The 19223-nt window shown below is 41.5% G+C and overlaps 2 protein-coding genes and 1 long non-coding RNA gene across 4 annotated transcripts; 2 read left to right on the forward strand and 1 right to left on the reverse strand.

Moving 5' to 3' along the window:
• Positions 1 to 335: 335 nt before the first annotated feature.
• Positions 336 to 8788, forward strand: LOC4331878 (protein ALTERED SEED GERMINATION 2). 2 transcript variants are annotated; one of them, XM_026024344.2, is made up of 21 exons: positions 336 to 629; positions 1374 to 1442; positions 1618 to 1695; positions 2257 to 2391; positions 2489 to 2596; positions 2915 to 3043; positions 3709 to 3824; positions 3910 to 4027; positions 4792 to 4897; positions 5010 to 5149; positions 5253 to 5423; positions 5502 to 5612; positions 5724 to 5835; positions 6133 to 6318; positions 6427 to 6461; positions 6582 to 6672; positions 7060 to 7155; positions 7228 to 7298; positions 7386 to 7498; positions 7871 to 7978; positions 8172 to 8788. In XM_026024344.2, exons 1-20 carry the CDS (start codon positions 531 to 533, stop codon positions 7950 to 7952), a joined length of 2166 nt encoding a protein of 721 aa, XP_025880129.1. In that variant the 5' UTR covers positions 336 to 530; the 3' UTR covers positions 7953 to 7978; positions 8172 to 8788. The 2 variants fall into 2 exon arrangements, with proteins under 2 accessions (XP_025880129.1, XP_025880128.1); XM_026024343.2 differs by having other exon boundaries at positions 6133 to 6461.
• A 295-nt stretch (positions 8789 to 9083) lies between these two features.
• LOC112938317 (uncharacterized) lies at positions 9084 to 10762 on the reverse strand. The gene is made up of 2 exons (XR_003241464.2): positions 10268 to 10762; positions 9084 to 9638 (listed from the first exon to the last, which is right to left on the reverse strand). It is a non-coding gene; the product is annotated as an uncharacterized lncRNA (long non-coding RNA).
• A 1997-nt stretch (positions 10763 to 12759) lies between these two features.
• On the forward strand, positions 12760 to 15072 carry LOC4331879 (uncharacterized). Its single transcript, XM_015773426.3, has 2 exons — positions 12760 to 13127; positions 14416 to 15072. Exons 1-2 carry the CDS (start codon positions 12976 to 12978, stop codon positions 14864 to 14866), a joined length of 603 nt encoding a protein of 200 aa, XP_015628912.1. The 5' UTR covers positions 12760 to 12975; the 3' UTR covers positions 14867 to 15072.
• Positions 15073 to 19223: the final 4151 nt, after the last annotated feature.

The raw sequence follows: 19223 nt of genomic DNA on the forward strand, positions 1-19223 counted from the left end.
TCTGGATTAATCACATAAAAATTCAGAAATCAGAAAAGAGAGGCACAACGAAATTCGTCAAAACAGGTTAAATCCCATGTTAAAATTGTTTTAAATTCCCATATCTTGAGAAAATCCTAAAGAATTTCAAAAGAATTTGGCGAAAAGCCATTCCTCGGCTGGCTAATTTCACAATGAAAAAGAAGGATTAGCACTGGTGCGACCGTGCGATAGTCTGGCCCCACCTGACAGGCCACGTCTATCCATCCTCTCGCTCCACGCGTCAGTGGGCCCCACACCCCCACGCCAGCGAGGCAAAAGCAACACCTCCCTGGCTCCCTCCTTCCCCTCTCTCCATCTCTCTCTCTCTGGAACACTGACCCCGCACACCTCCACCCCCATTCCGTACCTTGGAAGCTGAAAGGCGCAAAAAGCTTCCAGAAGCGTCCCCAAAACCGCCCACGGCGATCGGGGGCGCGCGCGCAGCCGGCGGCGGCGAAGAGGCTGCGAGGTCTGGCCTTCTTCCCCTGCTAGATCGCCGGTCGACGGAGATGGAGATGGACCACGCGGCGGCGGAGAAGGCGCGGTGGCGCTTCTCGGACGGCGGCGTCACCGACCTCCTGCAAGCCCGAAGTCTCCACGGCACCGCTGTAAGCACCCCCCCCCCCTCCTCACCCTCGGGATGGCCCGGGACGCCTCTCCCCCTCCCCTATCGCGTGCTAGGGTTCGTTGCATTTGTGGATAGCTTTTTGGTACGGGGCGAATTGGGGGTCGATTCGTTGGGGGGTGCTCTGTGCGGTGGAGGGGTTCGCGGGGGCGGACGAATCGGTCGAGTAGGAACGCGTGGCGAGGTGTTTTGTGGTATGTTCGCGAGGGCTGGAGGCTGGAGCTCTAGGTTCGCGTTTTTTTGGAGCTATGTTCCTCGACCCGTTTGAGAGTTTCAAGGGTTTATGGATTGGGGGTAATATCCGTGGCTGTTTGAGCCTTCTGTTGTTTTGGTAGCTTGTTGCGCGAATTAAATCCGTAGCGTCAGGGGAAGGGGTTTGGGCTATCAATTGCTCGAGTTGTTGTAATCTGCATCTGCTATGAGTGCACTTGATTGCTTCTTCCGTTGGTTGAGAATTTAGGATAGATGAGAAGTTCTAAGGTGAATGACCTGCCAGTGAGTCGATGTATAATAGGGGTGAACAGAGGTGAAAAACATGGAGGCGACCCGGTGGAGAAGTTGAGGACCTTCAACCCAGCTTTTGGCACTTGGCCTCTTGCATTAATAATGTTTCTTCTTTGGTCTTGCATTTTGTGATGCGTGATGCATATGTTGATCATGGTATCACTATATGTGTTGTAGGCCTGTAGCTAAAATGTTTAGAAGCTAGTAACGACTTCTTTTCCAGGACATTAATAAGAGAGTGCAATTCCATTCTTCTCTAGTACAAAGGCTTGCTTTGGAGAAGGAAATGGAGGTACACGACTACTTTTTTCTTCTTGTTCTACTGATTTTCACACAAGGACATTTGGCACTTGGCCCTCTTGTTGTTCCTGTATTGGAAATTGTATAGCTGTTCAAAAGAAAAAGTGCTAGAGTTCTCTTGCTTTTTTTACATTGACCGTCTCTGTTTTCTCCATGCTATATAACAGGGTCACCTAGGTTGTGTCAATGCTATTGCATGGAATTCAAAGGGCTCACTTCTGCTATCAGGTTCAGATGACACTAGAGTAAGTTTCTAAAATTAAGTATGGTTGGGTCTGACTTTGCTAGATTCTTTATTCTTGTGTCATGTTATCTTCAGTAGTTAGCACTTGAACTCTAATTCTCCCCAACACTATGTTAAACATTGTTTTGAGATATTTGCACCCCTTCTCTCTCTCTCTCTCTCTCTCTCTCTCTCTCTCTGGCTTCTGAATGCCCTGTCGTGCCACCTTTATATGGCTAAATTGCTATGGTAATCATCATCTAGTAGACCTTTTCGGCTCAAAGAATATGGTAGCACATGAACTCTTTAGTTGTTTGTCAAACATAAGAGGTTTGCAATGATTTGTCTTCCTTTATTTCTATCAAGTTAAACTATTTGTTAAGCTGTAACTATAGGGAATTATTATATGAACTGTATTAGACAATTTTGTTGCAAAAGGGGTGTTGCTCAGCAGGCGACACGAGTTTGTAGTTAGTAACCTCTGTGGCTGGCTTTCTCTTTTCTTTGGCATATGCTTGGATTAGTAAAATCAGACACTTTTATGCTTGATTGAGTTAAGTGCTGTATGAACATCTACCTGCAGATCGGCATCTGGAGTTATGCTAATCGAGAGTTGTTGCATGACATTGATACGGGTCATTCAGCAAACATATTTTGCACAAAATTTGTCCCTGAAACATCTGATGAAGTAATAGTCTCAGGAGCAGGAGATGCAGAGGTATGATCTTTATAGAAGTTGTTCTCATCTGTCTGCTATTCTGGTACCAGTTATTTTTAGGATCCTTTTTCTGAGAGAGTTGCTGATTCTTTTGCAGGTTCGTGTTTTTAATTTGTCCCGTTTAAGTGGAAAAAGGCCTGTAGAAATTTCTATGGAACCATCAGCAGTTTACCAATGCCACTCAAGGAGGATCAAGAAATTAGCTGTAAGATTCCATGTTGAGATGACCTTTGGAATTTGAATCTCTAGAGCATGAAAGAAGTGTTATCTTTGCATTGCATCATCTTGACATAGGTCTTTTGTAATTTGTGAATGATGTTCTGCACTTAAGTGAGCATGAAAGAAGTTTATATTTGCATTGTATCATCTTGATTTAGAAGGAGAAAATGATGCTCTGCACTTAAGTCTTTACACAAATATAGATGTGCTCTAGTTTCTTGTGGATTGAGATTTCTACCCAATTATTATAAGCCTCTGCCTGGTCTTCAATTATTTAATTTTTTGTATTGTTTGCTATATGCAGGTTGAAATTGGTAACCCTAATATAGTCTGGAGTGCAAGTGAGGATGGAACTCTAAGACAGCATGATTTTCGGGAGTGCAGTTCCTGTCCTCGTGCAAGATCTACTAATCAGGAATGCCGTAATGTGCTTGTGAGTCATCCACCCTTTGACAAAATTTGGTTCAACTAATAACGTCTAACATTGCAACTTTGTCTAGGTTGATAAATTGTTTGGTCCTTAATAACCTCATATCATGATAAATTTTACCTTTGGGAGTATTTTTGTTATTTCGTTTAAATGTTATTCTGTTACAGATTTATTGGTTACCACTAGGAATAATCTAATAAGAGCCCAACTCAGTAGCCTTGTATGATTCCATATTGCAGTCTACCTGTAATCTTTAGCACTATAAATAATTACGTGGAGGTCCTTAATGACTAGAAGAAAATATTTACCAAAAAATATAAATGGTGTCTCATTATTGTTTCGTGAACTCTTGAGCCAGCATGCAATTGAGATTTACTTTTTAAGGATTGATCTGTACACCATTTCCTATTACCATGTGGATGAACCCATAATGCTGCCTTTTGTTGGACTATGATTGTACAATCATTTCAGCCTTATGATGATCATGTTGTGGCTCCCACTTTTACCTTCTAGGCTTGGTAACTGCACTGTACCTTTTGTTTTTGTGAATCCTGGAATTGTAAGGATAATTAACTAAATAGAGTATTAAGGTAAACACGGGCTATAAAATTGACTGGTATAGTTGCTAAGTTGCATGCTTGGTTCTATTTTTGTTTTCTGTGTGGCAGCTAGATCTACGATGGGGAGCAAAGAAATCTTTAGCTGATATTCCCAGACAGCCATTGGCACTGAAGTCTTGTGATATCAGCACTGTTCGTCCCCATCAGCTCCTTGTTGGTGGAAGGTGACCTAACTTACTCTTATACATTGATCCATTCTAAGCTTTCTAAACCTGAATAACATTACTTTACAACTTGATGTTTATGCAGTGATGCATTTGCACGACTGTATGATAGGAGAATGCTTCCACCATTGAGCACATGCCAAACAAAAAAGGAACCACCTCCATGTATTAAAATGTTCTGTCCAATGCACCTTGCTGATACTGTGAGTTCCCTGTTCTTGAGTGTATTGTTATTGTCCCAACTGTGTATGGTAAATATGGTAGCAGTTGTTGCTGGGTATACTCCCTCGTGTCATAAAATGAGTAGCATTTTGTACCATCAACGCAGTTTCCAAAACACACATTTGACAACTAGTTTCTGTTATATGGTTTTATGAAACATAGTAAAATTTAAGACAAATCAAGGATATCAATTTCATACTTCCAATCTACACAAGTGAATTTGATAGCTAAATTTTATAAAGTTCGACCACATGTTCCCCAAAACATTTATTTTTTTACTGGATGCAATACCATATATATGCGATTTGCTGTGCTGGCTATATACATTTTATATGCTGACTCAAAGTTGACCAAATTAAATGTAAATCTTGAATTTAAAGTTTAAAAATTCAGGGTAGGAGATTGATAGAACACATGAAGCTTTTTTGGCTGTTTTTCTTTAGCATGAGAATTTTCATGTAATAGTCAGTGTTGATAATTCTGTTATTGCGAGCAGTTTTATGATTTGTTACATGTGCTTTATGGATAACCTTGTATTGCACGGTCATGGATAAATTTTAAATGTGCTTTTCAACATAAACTACTACTTCTGGAATATTTGTATTTTTTCCCAGAAAAATTGGCCTATAAAGCTTAAAGCATTCAAGCTAGAGTAGGCAATTTTGTTCTAGTTTAAGAATTTTGTTATTTCTGAAGCAACTCGTTCCTTCAATATCAATTGACATTTGGCCTACGTTGTAACCAGAGGAAGTCAAATTTGCATCTAACTCATGTTGCGTTCAGCCCAAATGGTAAGGAGGTTCTGTTGAGCTACAGTGGTGAACATGTATATCTATTTGATGTTGACCTAGGTATGATCATTCAACTCTCTTTTTGGTCATGATACCTTTGTTACGTTTTAGCCTGTCAGTATTATCATATCTTTATATTATAATGATTGGGGTAATTTGTTTATTGGTTCAGAAAATACGAGTTCTGTGAGATACACAGCAGACAATGTACAGGAGCAATTATGTCTACCCCCTTTTAACAAAGAGCCAGCAAAGTTAATTTCAAAACAACAGAAGTTTCCTGTAAACAGAGCTTCAAGAAATGTGTGTAGGGTGAGTTGTGCTCTCTCTCTCTCTCTCTGCAATTCAGACCACACTGTTTGCTTGATCTGCTGGACATGTTGAACCGCTTTGCCTTTAATGGCACCCGTTTCAGGTAGATACGTTCAAGAAACTTATGCAAGTTGCAACAAAATCTCTTGAGATGGGCACTAACTTGATGCTTGGGGTTGAAGCATGCTCTACAATACTTCTGGCAGTGGACCATAATATTGATGATAACATGAAGCATGATTGCTTGTGTACTCGGGCAGGATTGTATCTAAAGGTTTGCCTGCTTTTGTTTATCTGTTGTTGAAAATCTGATCTGTGTAAAACGTACGGATCATTAAATATTGATCTACAGAGGAGGTGGAAAAATGATGTATACATGGCTATAAGGGATTGCAACAGTGCAAGGTGTATAGATTCCAGATCATTTCAGGCGCATCTGTATATGGCAGAAGCACTATTACAGGTAAGCTGAGTAATTCATAGAAACATGGATTGACTAATGCCCTTTGAAATGAAGTGCTGAAATCAGTTGATTTTCATTTTTCTCTTACGAACATGTGTTGGGAATTTGTAGTTAGGAAGGCTGAAAGAGGCATCTGAATATGTGGATGCATTAAATACTATTGTTCCACCTTATTCTCAGTCAGTGAAGCAAGTGGAAAATATAAAGGAGCAGCTTTTTGCAGGTTAGCACATAGTATATCGGACACAGGCAATTTTTTTCCCACACACAACATAATGTGAAATAGTTACGAAGAAATTGGTTCCCATGCCTGCACTGAGCTAAGTTACCCTCTATTAATCCCCCATGTTAGATAGTTGTTGTCATGAAGTCGCAACTCACAAAAAAACACATAAACTAAAATTGACCTGTATTGCAGATTTAAGGCTTGGTGGTTGCATTGATGCACCAGATGCATTATTATGTTGGTTTACTGATTGTAACTTCCAAAATATATGATGGGTTTATTTTGTTCGAACAGCTGAACTTGAGAAGAATAAAAAGGATCAAGTAGGGAATACCTACACTGATGCACGACATGGGCGGTTACGCTCATTAAGTGATCTACTGTTTAGATCAGATGCCAGTGGCTCGTCATCACAGGAGGGTCGAGAAGATTCAGATTATGATGATGAAATGGAGTTGGACTTTGAAACATCAGCATCAGGTGATGAAAGCCGTGATAGTGATCCAGGTTTTGTCCGGGGTAGTTTAAGTTTAAGATTTCACAGAAGAGATAGTCAAACTGACGAACATTCTGGTGAAAATGGATCAGCTGAGTCCACTCAGAATGGTGATTCTGCCTATCAGGTTTGTTCTTTTCTGCCACCGCTTTGTCTGAAGTTCCTAATATGGGATATTTTTCTGTTCATATATGTATTCCACTGATATTACATGGATTTAACATCATCTTCCCATTATATAATGCAGCCAGAAGTTGCCGTTGACATGAAGCAAAGATATGTTGCACACTGCAATGTGGGGACAGATATAAAGCAAGCTAGCTTTCTCGGTGAACAAGGTTAGGCTGTTCCTTCTTGCGTTCCTGCTTAGTGGTACTTGAAGTATTTGTCCTTCCATGAGCCACTTGCATTTTTAATGACAAATTTTCTAGTAACAGAAATACACTGACCTTTAATTAAAACATACTACTTTGCATATTGACTTAACATTAGATTATCAGACACTTCATCTCCTCTCCCCTGTCCTGAAGGCTATATTTCCTTGTGGAGTTTGTTACATGGAATTATGAACCTTTTTAGTGCTTACTAAATTTTAGATTTTACGTAAAACTGACTAAAACTGTTACACAGAATCACTTGGGTTAATTTGAGTTCTAAAATCCATGGAATAAAATGGTTCATTTTAATAACGTAAACACATCTATGCTGCGTTTCTCTTACAACAGGGGAGTTTATTGCTAGCGGAAGTGATGATGGTAGATGGTTCATATGGGAGAAACGAACTGGAAGGTTGATTAAAATGCTTGCAGGGGATGGAGCCGGTAAGGGTACTTCCTTTTTTCACTGCTGCTGTCCCTTGAATACTGTTTCTCATGCATCATATTTTTCTTCAGTTGTGAACTGTATACAATCTCATCCATATGACTGTGCTGTTGCAACAAGTGGTATAGATAACACAATAAAGGTAAGTAATCTGATATTTTTAGAAATATTTTAATGATTTTACTTGAAGTACTTGAATGCAATTTGATTTTATCTGTTTCTTTATTAGTTATGGACACCGGATGCGAACGCTACATCTATGATTGCTGGACCCGAAATTGATGTATCAAGTGTCATAGAAAACAATCAGAGGAAGCTCTCCCGGAACCGTGAAATTTTGCTGTAAGCCATAACTAACATGACCAATTGCTTGGCATCAAACCATACTTTGCTGTTTAGGATCAAGTTATCACTAAAGGTGTTTGGCGTCATGCTATTAAAAAAAATATGGCTGTCAGATTATTCTTCGAATGAGTCTATTTGTGTTACCATAGTGTGTTGTCAATCTGTCACATGCAGTTAATAAATTGCTTTATTAGTTGCTTCCAGTTTACTCAAGCTTAGTGAATCTTGAAACAGTTCCACTTTATTTTTATTATACTAAGAGGTAATCCAATTAGAGAGAAACCAGTCCGGTTGCCTTAACATGCATGATATTTGCCCTTATTATTTTCTTTCCCTTATCATTCATAAACTGTTATATTCTCTGTGCAGACCTTTCGAATTTTTGGAACGATTTCGAATGCATGAGTTTGGTGAAGGAAGTTTACATCCTTTGGAGTGTGCACAGAGCTGATTTCCTATTGCTTAAGTTTTGCTGAGGTACCTGTGTTCACTGGATATTTTAGGGCATCCTAAATACTTTACAGCATAGGTGCTCAAACACAAGTTCTATATATGTTTGGATACAGTTAGGCAGTTATGTCAAACCTTTGCCTTTTGTCTTGCTGCATAGTACATATGCTTCTATTGGTAGTTACCTGATTTTGGGATTTGGTTTACTTTTCCATCCCAGCTTACGGGAAAAAGAAGGAAATGCATGGAAGGTGACTTCATCCAAGAGATAAGCTGTTCATGTTTTGATAGGAGTGAAACTGCAAGGCCTTGCTGCAGTTTTAGGCTTGCATTATTGATTAATGTTGGCACACCTCCTTATGCGGTGTCTAAGCAGGCGTGTTGTTGCTTGAGATGAGAATAAACAGCTAAATGCTGTTGCCTGCTGGTTGGGTATAATGATTGATCTCTGGTACGCAATGTATATCCATTCCCTTGTACAGATTGTAGGGAGGCAAACAATCGAAGAGCCATAGCAGAGGCTTAAGCCATAATGTTCCTCTCTTTGGCCCGGAGGGCAACGCCATTTCAGGTCGGGAAGCTTCGGTTCCCGTATTATCCGGTATTGCGTATAGGATATATTTCCCTACACTAGCACAACTTTTTGTGTGGCCGTGACCGGTTGTGTTCAGTTGCCCTTGCATGCGTCCGCTCCCAAATGGTTCAGCAATTGACTTGTAAAAACTGGACTTGGCCCTACGTGAATCTTCATATTGCCTTTCTTTGATTGTAATAATGTGGGTGTATGCTTGCGTCTATGTATTCCGTAATAAAAAAGATGCAGCTGGAGATGTGGTACTCGCGGATGAATGGCAACGTTGTTCATCGAGCCGCCACTTGGTCCTTAATAATGCAACAGGTTCATCCCAGAAGCCAAGAGGCTCAACGAAACTACTATATATATATATATATATATATATATATATATATATATATATATATATATATATATATATATATATATATATATATATATATATATATATATATATATATATATATATATATATATATATATATATTGAGAACACGAAACAGGTAAGTTGTCCGCTTCCTTCAGCAGACAGGCCAAAGAAGTGTCTCTGTCGTTGTGTGTGTGGAAAGCATGTGCTCGTTCCAGTTTCCAAAGGGCTGTACACGAGTGGGAGAGCGACGGAACCATCGACCATGTGCTGCCTTACGTCATCTGCACACGCCGCCTTCTTCCCGGAAGGTTAGCGGCAAGCAATTCGGTGATGAACATGAGCTCTTGCGCACGACGACGTCGCTGCCGGCAGCTGGCATGTCCTGTCGGCCTAGTACATGGTAAGGCTGTGCCAGCCTGCTGAATTGGTAGCACCAGCCATACTTTCTGGTTGCACGGAGAGTCTATCAACACTGTACTACTACGTTTCTCCAGCTGCAATGGCAATGGCACGCAGGGAAGAAGCTTTCTCTGGTGTTGTACAACAGCGACCAAGCTGCAACCCCGGTCCATCATCATCCCAGGAACGCGCACGAGTGCCTGTGTTTACTGTACCTATCATAAATTTGTCGAGGCGTGATTACGTGAACTATATTATGATTCAACAAAGCAGACCCCACGCCCGAAGCTTCAATCTGATCCTGAAAAATCCATGCACCTTTTTCGTGACTAGCGCACACAATCCTGAAAAATTAATGTTTTATATAGACAAGTAAATGTATGAATCTTACTAAAATCATACTAAAAAATGCCCGTGTATATGTAAGTGAAAACCAAAATTAGTGTATTGAAACATATATATGCATATTATATATATAAACCATGCAGCAACAGGGCCATGCAAATATAAAAAAAGTAGATCGATCTTTAGTCCCGGTTGGTAACACCATCCGGGACTAAAGATGGCTCAGCCGGCCACGTGGCTGACCCATTTTTAGTCTCGGTTGATGTTACCAACCGGGACTAAAGATCGATCTTTAGTCCCGGCTATTTCACCCGGGACGAAAGATAGCGATCTCGCTATCTTTAGTCCCGGATTGGTAGTCTTGGTTTAAAAACCGGAAACTACAGGGGGTTACGAACCGGGACTAATAAGGTTTTCTCCACCAGTGATTTGAAGTCATATGCATATATATATATATATATATATATATATATATATATATATATATATATATATATATATATATATATATATATTGAAACAACCATCACCTAAGATAGTGCAAAGTTTCATGCTGATATAGCAAGGAGAAATACGAAGATTATTATCTGGGAGGCTACGATCAGGAAAGAAAGAAAGAAAAACACACCATTACACGTTGGCGACTCCAATAACGGAATTGAGGATAGGACTAATGCTAACCGATCATCGCTAAGCGTACCCGATCGTCGTCAGCCCTTCGAAGAGGAACATACCTATCGCCTCGCTCTTCTCCAGCATAATATTGCTTTCAAACAGCATAATATTGCTTTCAAACTTTTGGACGTTGTAGAGAGAAGGGCGAGAGAGAAGATCTACTCGCTTCTCATGTAACCCGACGAGAACATCTAAGAACGTCGCCACACACCACCCTGAATGGAGGCGAGCAAGGAAATCAACATGATCTCCTATACGACGTCTTCATAGATATCACAGGCCGCCGTCGCCCATCAAGTCTTAGGTAAGAACTTTTATCCGGAGAATCCCGTCCACCTGTAGATATAACTTTATTATCAATTTTTCTAATGTTGGGACATATGTACTTCACACTAATAAAATTATGTAGCTATCGGTAGCATACGAGCATATCTTAAGGCGCTAATTCAGAGACTACAAGCCGCGTTCTCGGCCAGCTACCTACCTAGGATAAGACCGGCCACCACCACCACCATCACCACGTCACGCACCCGATCTCTACAACGTTCCACAGAGCCGATCAAATCCTAACCTCTCGAAACGCTAAACCCCATGCACGCACACGCTCGCACGCAGCCACGCAGCATGACGGCATCCTAATCCAAAAAATCGCTCTAATCAAAAAACATAATCAACCACACGAGAGTGTACTTCAATTTAGCCGCGAAAACCACACGAGATTTCCGTTGCCTTGTCGGCTCGCTCGCAGGGCCCGATCCATCCATCGGCCTCCCCCGTCCACATGCGCCAAAGTACCTACCCGCCACGGCACGTGGGCCCCACGCCATCGCTGCCGGTCTCCCATTGGCCAGCGCGGCATGCAGGGTCAAACCGCCGACCAAGGCCCGCTTCCGGCCCAATCAACCCCCGCGCTTCCCGTGAATTTACGGCCCGATGCCACCGGCGGATTTGGTGGTCGCTTCCCCGCGAGGCCCGTGACTGATAGGTGGGCCTGGGGTTTTATGTGGGCCCCACGTGTCAGTGGGTGGGTGGTAGGTGGAGGGAGCGTCGAAGTGGGCCCCTGCGTCCGCACGGCCGTCCAACGAAGTCCATCCGCCCAGCTGCGCTATTATTCCTCGGGGGAAAGGGTTTGCCCCTTGATGTCTCACTATCTACAGTTTTGCCATGAAAGGGACCTGTTGGTGCCTCTCGAATTATTTTTTCACTCCAGTTATTTTTGCGTTCTGAACCCTGTCATATGTGGTATTTTGGTATGTAGCCTCTAGCCGACATGTCTATTGTCTTGCACGCTTTGTTTATTTTTTTTTTACCTAGAAGACGTCGAATCAAGATTCACTAAGACAGAGATAAAGCATTGGGTACACGGCTGCCACTTACACATGTCATGAATATATATTTTAATATATATTCGAGTATATACTCAACAAATAAAGAGCTTAATCGGATCTGATTGTTGTGGTTGCAGCTGTAGCTATTGCAGCGATACATACTTTCAATTAGCAATTGTGGTATTGGGCGGTAGCGGCAATTGTAGCAACAACAATCACTTCTCATCGGTCTCAAAGGCTACATATTAAATACGTGCGCATCATGAAAATCGTATTGAAATTGCACATGAGCGTGGGTGGTTATTTTGTTTCATTGTTGTGTTTCGACAATTAAAATTTGTGCATCTAATAAAAAAGACTAAAACTATAACACCTTTTCAAATAAACACGTGTGCATAATGATTAAGACTGAAAAGTTTATAAGTTAGAGCTATATACCCACCTTATATTATTTAAATACAATTTGTACACATAGGACCAAAGAAAAATACTTAAATTAGATTTAAACTTAAGACATTGATGAACTAAGGAATTTTTCTAATGCCTAGACATAAGCATGTGTGTGGCATGCCAGGCACCGCAAATATTCATAATGTTGTGGCTCACCGGCGAGCCTACTAGTACTAGGATTATTAAGTCTTAGGGTCTGTTTAGATTGTAGCTAAAATCTGGCAAGTTAACAATATTGCTAAATTTTTGGCAGAATTTCTTATTTATTTATCAAATTTGGCAATAAACTAAACGTAGACATTTTTTTGACAATTTTACTATAAAATGGTATGGTTGAAAATAACATCAATCTGAACAGCCAGTCCCTTAGATTCATCACCTATTCTTAGCCATTCGATATTCATCGTACAAATAAACTACATGCCTCAATTGCTTCATAGTACAAGAGAAGATCTTTTTCTTGGGAGGCCAACAAAAGAACTTGTAACATAAAGCCACAAACTTCAGGGTCCAAAACGCAAAAGCCATCTCAGAAACTAAAAATATAAAAAAAAACTGCAGCAAATCTTTACAGCCATGGCAGCAGCAGCAGCAGGAGGAGGACAAAATTAAAGGAGGGCAGCTTCCTTCCTTCCTTCTACAAGATCTTGAGATGCGTGAAGTCGGCAGGCGCCGCATTACCACCTCCAATTCCTCCTCTTCCCAAACCACATTCGACTTCGACTTCGCCATCAGCAACCAATCTGCTCCCTTTTGAAGTTTCGATCCGATCCATTCCCAATCCCATCCCATCCCATCGATCGATCGATCTCATGCGGCAGCTTTACCAATCGATGCGCTTGAGATAGCCGCCCGATTCATCGATCGATCTGCCGAGATATATATGGGGATTGACAAGTCAGCCGCCGGATCGTCGTCGTCGCCGCCGCGGCCGGTTGCCGCCGCCACGGCGGCCGTGTGCTGCATGTGCGGCGACCGTGGCCTCCTGCCGGAGCTGTTCCGCTGCGCCGCCTGCGCCGTCCGCTCCCAGCACACGTACGTATGTTTTGCTCTCTCGTCAAAATTCATTTGTTAATTTGTTCGTGTTCGTCCGCAACTGCAGATTTGGGTGTTTTTTTTCCTTAACGAAAATAATTTTTGACACCTCCCCCAACCCAATATGAGAGACATGCTAGATTGATTCATTTGGATTTCTGGGCACATACTCAGATCAGGATAGAATCAGTTTAATTTGGAATCAATATATTCTTCTATATAAATTAACTGTAAGATTTACATGAACTGATACTCTTAATTGGATGAGTTCATAGGTTAATAGCCATCGTGGATTGTTTATCTGAGAAACTAACTATTCAGATCAATAGCAAACTGGCACACGATGCAGATTGTTTAATTTTTTCGCCATCGGAATAATCCACTGACGTACATATGCATGTGCACCACACAGTTCGAGCATGCAACCACTTCAATAGTTTCAATTGATCATGCATCGATCTCTGAACCACAACTGCTCAACACTGCTACACATGTAACACATTCCTCTCAACTAATGACTAATCCATCTACATGGATTGGCCCCAGACCGTAGCTAGTGATCGAATTAGCTGTGATTATAAGATTATTGACTGGCATGTAGCTGATCGATGACAAGCCACAGTTCGTGCGCTTTTGACGTGCGCGCGTGTCTCCGAGTAGTAACTTTTAGCGCGCCTTCCAGCTAATTTTGTCTGACTTTTCGCGCGATCCGCGCGAAATTGTCAAACAAATTGATTCAAAGTAGGGCGTTCGTGGCTGAAATATATAGTACATAACACGGTCACTGTCTGCAAATAGTTCGATCTTTGTTAATTAATTCTGCTTTCTTTCTCTTTCCCCTAGCGCTTGACAGTGGCTGCGCATGTCAGCTAGGCCATATGAATATTGTTGAAACATCTGCGTGATTAAAGAAAAATTATGGGCATAAATGTTGATTTAAAGCATTATTGTACTTGCTTGATCGCTAGCTCTAACTGTATAGTATATGGATAACTATAAATATAATGAACGCATGCATCGATCTTATCTTGACAAATTGATGAAGAGTTCTTTTCTTTTTCTGAAAAAGACGCATGAATATTGATCGAGACATAAGTATAATTCAGGATTCGCCAGTTTTGTTGTGTTGGTTCGTTTATCTCCGTGCATGGATGTACATATATATACTTGTGTTGCATGTCAGTGTCTATCTGAAACGTACATGCATGCAATAACGTAGATCACGCAATCATTTTCCACGTATTTACAGCTAAACTGATCTGTATATACGCATGTATGATACTGCCAGATACTGCTCGGAGCGATACCCCAAGGCAGAGTCGTACGGCACGTGCAACTGGTGCCTGAGGGCGGATCAAGGAAGCGACGGCGGCGGCGGCGGCGCCGCCGCCGCCTCGAGCTCGATGGCGAGGCCGCCCACCGGCGCCAGAGCAGCGGCCGGCGGCGATCCAGCTGCCAGCAGCAGATCGACGGCGGCGGCGAAGGTCGTCGCCGCCCGCGGGCACTTCGCTGCCGACCTGAGCAAGCCCATCAAGAAGCCACCGCCGGCGCCGGCGCCGCTGCCGCCGCCGTCGCCGGCACAGCGGCGTATCCTGCTGCGGCGGTCGGCGTCGGACCTGGGCGGCCGCGTCCGCCGCGCCGACCACGACGCGCCGCCGCCGCTGTCGCCCGGCGTCGCGAGGGGCAGGCCGAGGGTTCGGAGGTACAAGCTCTTGGAAGAGGTGATCACTACTAGCTAGCCGTATATATATAGAGAGAGAGGAACAGCCATGCATATATAGATGCATGCACGGTATTATGTGTAGACAGCTAGTAGCATATTGCAGCAAGAGCTACCTGCACTGTGTTTAAGCTGTTAATATGCCCCTTAATTACTGTACAGGAGAACATCTTCAGTTCTTCACTTGATCATGGGTTAATCAAAGTAAGAGAGTTCAGACTTTCAGAGAGATGAGTACGTAGTATATGTGTGTGTATGTGCATCTCTTTGATTATTTCAGTGTGTGCGCGCGCAAGAATATATATATGCGTGAGAACAAAGTTTTTTTTTCCCTTAAATATAATGAACACTTGCGCTGTCTCGAGCTTAGTCAAAATTAAAGTAATTAAAGAGGATTTTCATTATTTCATGTGTAGACGTTTCCCTACTCTTTTCCCCTCGTGAATTTCTGTGTCATAGAACTAAATAATCCCTCCATCCCAAATTAAATGACTTTTTTTAAAAAAATAAACTCGGCAACTTTTAAGTATTAATCATATTAATTATATCTATACTAAATATTATGTATATTATATTATTAGATTTATATTTTAAATCACATGTGTTAGTTTCATATTCGTTGGGAACATAATGTGAAATGAATTAACGGTACAAATATATCGTTGAAAACCATATAAAATATATAGGTCTTATAATTTGGGACGGAGTAAGTATGAGCTATATATATGGTCAACAACATGGTTACATGTATTAATCAGAACAGTTTGGGCAAATAATAAGTCCATGACAAATTGGATGCACAAGGCTAATAAGGAAATGACATGTCATTTAATACTGTGCTCAATACATAACCAATGAATTGAAAACATTTAATAAACAAATTAAGCCAAATTTTTGCGTGCGTGCATATCATGTATAGCAATGAACACGCCATTGCCTGCTCATAGTTCACCATTAGTCTTTAAAAAAGGCAGAAGTTCAATATTATTTCCAGGACATGCTCCGTAGGTCTGCACTTTGGCTCGTCCGGGCCCTACTAGCTTATGTAACATAAGTCTACATAATGAACTATGTACATATCTGGCTTTTTTATTTTTTAAGACAACACAAATTAACTTTCTTTGACAAGGCTCTGATCAATGATGTCAGGAATTTCCTAGCCTTGTCAACGAAAGCAGACTAGTAATAATAAGTAAGTTTGCAATACATTATATACTAAGGCTGTGTTTAGATCCAAACTTTGGATCCAAACTTCCAACTTTTTCCATCACATCAACCTGTCATACACACACAACTTTTCAGTCACATCGTACCAATTTCAACCCAAACTTTTAACTTTGGAAGGAACTAAACACAGCCTAAGCTTACGTTTAATGTGATTCGTGGCCTTAATAATGCCGTATTACGTTGCATGCTGCTTGATCGATTAGATATTAGACGTCGGCACAAGTGAATAATCTGTATACGTCTTCATGCTATTATTGTAACGTTGTTGCTGTACTGCTATGTATTGCAGCAGGCGGAATGTGTGTATAGAGGATCAATATATATATTCATGCCTGAATGCTGATCTATCAGCCGATATTTTAGTTATATATGGAGGAAATTGTATTCCTCTGAACATATTCCGCATGCCATGCTTGTTTCAACTCAGCAAACAGATCTCAGTTGTGAGCTATATACCTGCATATGAATGATCATATTGCTTCCTATATATCCATTTGGCACAAACTCACTCCCCATTTCTCTCCTGTTTTAGCTCCTGAACTATATATTATCATCTGTAGTGTAATTAATAAACATGCATGTTACTAGTAATTGAAGAATATGTTCAGAAGCTTCGAGAAGAACAATTGAAGAAAAGAGAAGAGAGAAACTTCTCACCTAGATTTTCTGTCAAGGAGGAAGTCAGCTAAGCTTTCTTCCAATACCTGCAGTGGCAGGTGCTGCGTGCACACAAATGAAACCAGCTACTACGAGCCAGCAGTTTTGTTCACTTTTTAGTGCATGATGAAGTAGACTTAATTATAGTTTAGTTCCGTAGTGCAAGCTTCCTAATTCCCATCCTGATGCTCGTTGGTCGACATGACTTTTTCACCACTATGCTTCTCTTCCATTGGAGCTAGCTTCTACTGATTGTTAATTAATTACTGTCAAATTAGCTATAGTTTACTTTGCAAATCCTACGCTGACTTCGAGAGATGCTGCCTTTATTAGTGGCAGATGGCAGTAGTTCAACTGCTATGCAATTGCCACTGTCCTTGTGAGAGGACATGAAAGCATATATGCAATCAGAAAGTAATAAGGTTGTGGAAGTCTCTGCAGTCTGTACCTAAGCTACTGTATAAAATTTCTTAATGAGGCTGAAGAGTAGAAGCTACATTCTCCTAGGTTCTTTCTGTATTGTCATTCTGCACTAACCAGCTTTGATGCATGGCATCTTTCAGAATATTAGTTAACATGTCTCTTAAGCATGCCGTGAAATATTTTCAATTCCATTTTAATTGAGGCAGTGACAGATTGAAAGTTCCATGATCATTCATCACTCTTCTGCTTGACAACTGAATAATTAAGATTCTGTCAATCTTACTACTTAACCTCATTGCATCGTTTGATCCCTGCCTTTGCATGGATTCTTCACTAAAGCTTGGAATCAGTCGAGTTCTGCATAACTTCGTCGTGAGATTGTCAAGTGGATGGCATTCATTGAACCAACACGACAGAATCACAGAACCTTATCTTTGCCTATGTAATAGCTAGCTCGCCTTATTTTCTGGTCTCCTGATGGATACACAGCATGTCAGGATGTCACCCCAAGACTTTGCTGGAATTTTGGATAGATGTGTATCTGCTTGTCTGATTCCTGTGTCACCTTGGAAACAAACAGGGCATGTCCTACCATGTAGGACAAGCTTCATTTCATTGAGTGCATTGCATATTTGCATATCAGATGATGAACAAACTACAGAGCGTGGTGATTCTTTGTCCCTCCCTTGCTTGTTTGTGTGAGTGAGCGATTTGCTATGCAACTGGAGACCTGGTTGCATGAGCACACATTTTTCTCATCCTTAAAACGTGTGCTTGTGTTGTGGACTTGTGGTACCATGAGCTTCAGTTTCTCATTCACAGTCCTCTCCTATGAGCAATGCAAGGCAGAGACATGAACATCCCTGCTGCACCTGCAACAGTTAACATATTGCAGATGCAGGCACTTGCTCTCAGTGTATGTATTCGTGCAAATGTTGACCATATTAACATGATACATGTCCAAAACTTAATTAATCCATGCTAATGTTCCAAATCTGTTCAGAGTAAAGCCAGCCGGGCGGTAAAAAAGGATGAAAACTGAAATGCAGATAGGAGAAAAGGACACCTCTGCTCTGCCATTGCTATCATCTTTTTTACCATGGCGCGCACACACACATACAGAGAGAGCATCGCAATGATGGAAGGGAGGACGCCCAGATAGCAAATGTGCACACCCACCAATCCATGCACCCCATCACAGCCAGATTCACAGGTGATATGCAGCAAGAAGAGATGAGATGAGAGCCATCTCTCCCATTCTTTTGAGGCGAAATCAAGCGTGCCTCTTCATCACAACAATGACACAATCTACGAAGGAAGAGGCAAGCAGGGCCCCATCTTTTTCATGCTCTGTTCATCACTGTGCAGCATCTCAGCATCACTAGCTAAACTCTCTTCCTCCTCCTCTGCTGCCGCTGCTGCTGCCTTTTTTTGGTGAACACTTGAGCCTTTCCAAGACCACAGAAGCAAAATGGATCCATCCATCCATCCATCACCTTGAGCAATGCAAGTTGGGATCCATGCATTGGCCCCAGCAACACAATGAACTAATAATTGGATTAGGGCAGTAGTACAGTGGTACACACTGCCTTGCCTTTGCAATGAGGAGACCCCACAAATGGGGTTTGAATCAGGGGAGGATTTTGACCACCCTACAGTGCCACACAACCACAACACTAACATTTGACACAAACCACCCCAGAATGCAGCTGTTGTCACCAATGGCACTCTCCTATTCTACCTAATTCAGATGTAGCTTATCAGTTTATAAGCTCAAAAGATCATATGTGTACTTAGAAGATAGTGATACTAGTTCAGTAGTGGCATGTAGGAGGGCTCAGTAAAAGTGGGCAAAAAGATTCTGAGTCTGTACACCAGATGAAAAAAAATGTCAGGAGGATTGGTTTACCCTAGTAGAATGCACTGCAAGTTGCTAGTTTGGTGAGTTTGAGGCAGCTTTTTTTTCACTTCTTTTCCTCTCTACCTTGGCTGGATGTGTGTGTCACTGTCTCATTTCACAAATATCCTGAGATAAATTGGCTGTCACAATTTCATGTGGTTCTCTCCAG

The sequence above is a fragment of the Oryza sativa genome, chromosome 3 (assembly GCF_034140825.1).
Source record: "Oryza sativa Japonica Group chromosome 3, ASM3414082v1".
NCBI classification, from domain to species: domain Eukaryota; kingdom Viridiplantae; phylum Streptophyta; class Magnoliopsida; order Poales; family Poaceae; genus Oryza; species Oryza sativa.

Bases quoted from the DNA above. Each gene is read 5' to 3' on its own strand.
- LOC4331879 (XM_015773426.3), top strand. From the start codon at position 12,976: ATGGGGATTGACAAGTCAGCCGCCGGATCGTCGTCGTCGCCGCCGCGG. The intron at 13,128-14,415 runs GTACGTATGTTT...TGATACTGCCAG, and splicing joins GCCGTCCGCTCCCAGCACAC to ATACTGCTCGGAGCGATACC.
- LOC4331878 (XM_026024343.2), top strand. From the start codon at position 531: ATGGAGATGGACCACGCGGCGGCGGAGAAGGCGCGGTGGCGCTTCTCG. The intron at 2,392-2,488 runs GTATGATCTTTA...ATTCTTTTGCAG, and splicing joins CAGGAGCAGGAGATGCAGAG to GTTCGTGTTTTTAATTTGTC. The intron at 3,044-3,708 runs GTGAGTCATCCA...TCTGTGTGGCAG, and splicing joins AGGAATGCCGTAATGTGCTT to CTAGATCTACGATGGGGAGC.